General features: G+C 41.1%; 1 protein-coding gene across 1 annotated transcript in view; it reads right to left on the bottom strand.

The window, feature by feature from the left end:
* The window catches only part of EPSTI1 (epithelial stromal interaction 1), a gene marked incomplete at its 3' end in the record, with an annotated part of 166,802 nt that overhangs the window by 30,430 nt on the left and 134,443 nt on the right, over positions 1-1,929 (bottom strand). Inside the window, exon 9 of the mRNA XM_007947838.1 lies at positions 107-190. Coding sequence (XP_007946029.1) covers positions 107-190 — 84 coding nt within the window. The remainder of the gene's footprint in view (positions 1-106; positions 191-1,929) is intronic.

Below are 1,929 nucleotides of genomic sequence, written 5' to 3'. Positions count from 1 at the left end.
AGATTTACAGACTTGCAGTTCTACTCTATCCTATGAGCTCATTATGAGTCAGAATTGACTCAATGGCAGTGGGTTTGATTTTGATTGGGTAGGGCGTTGTGAATACCTTCCGGTGTTGTTCTTCCTTCATTTTTTGTAATTTTCGGTTCTCTTCTTCCTTCAGCAAGTCTTTATAAGCCTTGCTTCTGGCCTGTAAAGGTATAAGAGAAAAAAAAAAAAATAGGCAAAACTTCACTACAATAAACCAATCTGCCTACTATGAGATTATTGCTATTAACTCACCCTCTGTACTGAGCATGTAGTGAGCTCTCCATACTCACTTGCTTATTGATTGATTTATTTACATGTCTGAAGAGGTCCCCTGGGATATGTAAAAAGAAAGCTAGTGTAAGCACAATCATCCAGCACATTTTAAAGGATGATTTAAATGTTAGTTTAATTAAGCTTTTAAAATATACCCTCAGAGATAATCAACATAGCTTATCCTTTCTAGTGAGGAAGATTAGAAATAGAGAAAAGTTGGTATACTTTTCAAGAATCTTTCAACTAGCTCCTCAGTCAATGTCAGAGATAAGCAATAGTGACAATGACTTTAAAAGCACTGACATGTCTACTGCTCACTGATGGTGTCTTATTAACAGCTTGTCAACTGCTGTTGTTGTTGTTATGTGCCATCGAATCGGACTCGACTCACAGTGACCCCTCCTTGGGTTTCTGAGGAGGTATCACCGCAGAAGTAGATTGCCCAACCTTCCTTCCGAAGAGTGGCTGGTGGTTTTGAACCGCCAGCCTTCTGGTTAGCAGTCAAGTGCCTTAGGCACTACACTACCAGAGCTCCCGCTTATCAACTGGTGATACCAAATAATTCCAATTTCTTTCTAAGTCTTTGTTTTCCTAATCTGTACCTAAAGAGTATTTCTATTTCTAGTTGGGGGGGCCCTATTCAAAACATCAGAACTAGTTGCCATCAATTTGATTCCAACTCATTGCTGTTGTTGTTGTTAGGTGTCATCAAGTCATCTCCAACTCAAAGCGACCCTATGCACAGCAGAACGAAACACCACCTGGTCCTGAGCCAGCTCCAAGATTCTTGCTATACTTGAGCCCATCGCCACTGCCACAGTGTCAGTCCATCTTGTTGAGGGCCTTCCCCTCTTTTGTCAATCCTCTATCTTACCAAGCATGACATCCTTCTCCAGGGAATGGTCCTTTCCGACAACATGACCAAAGAATGTGAGACGAAGTCTGGCCACTCTTGCCTCCAAGGAGTATTCTGGCTGCACTTCCTCCAGGACAGACCTGTTAGTTCTTTTGGCAGTCCACGCATGGTACTTTCAGCATTCTTCACCAAAACCTTCAAAACCATCAACTCTTCTTCGGTCCTCCTTATTCACTGTCCAGCTCTCACATGCATATGAAGTGACTAAAAATACCATGACTTGTGTCAGGCACACCTTAGTCCTCAAGGAGGCATCTTTGCTCTTAAGCACTTGAAAGAAGTCCTTTGCAGCTAATTTTCCCAGTGCTATATGTCGTCTGATGTCCTGACTGAGGCTTCCATTGGCGTTGATTGTAGAACCAAGCAATGTGAAGTCTTTGACAATCTCAATCTTTTCTCCATATATCATAATGCTGCTTATTAGGTCCAGTTGTGAGGATTTTTGTTTTCTTTATATTGAGGTGTAATCCATACTGCAGACTATATTCTTCAATCTTCTTCAATAAGTACTTCAAGTCATCCTCACTTTCAGCAAGCAAAGTTGTATCATCAGCATATCACAGGTTGTTAGTGATTCTTCCTCCAATCCTGATGCCACATTTTTCTTCATATAGTCCAGCCTCACAGATTATTTGTTCAGCATATAGATTGAATAAGTATGGGGAAAGGATACAACCCTGATGCACTCCCTTCTTGATTTTAAACCATGC

The sequence above is a fragment of the Orycteropus afer genome, unplaced genomic scaffold (assembly GCF_000298275.1).
Source record: "Orycteropus afer afer isolate SDZICR_OR568_19922 unplaced genomic scaffold, OryAfe1.0 scaffold00194, whole genome shotgun sequence".
Classification (NCBI taxonomy): domain Eukaryota; kingdom Metazoa; phylum Chordata; class Mammalia; order Tubulidentata; family Orycteropodidae; genus Orycteropus; species Orycteropus afer.
The sequence above is the reverse complement of the archived record's forward strand: the minus strand, read 5'-3'. Positions and strand labels throughout refer to the sequence as shown.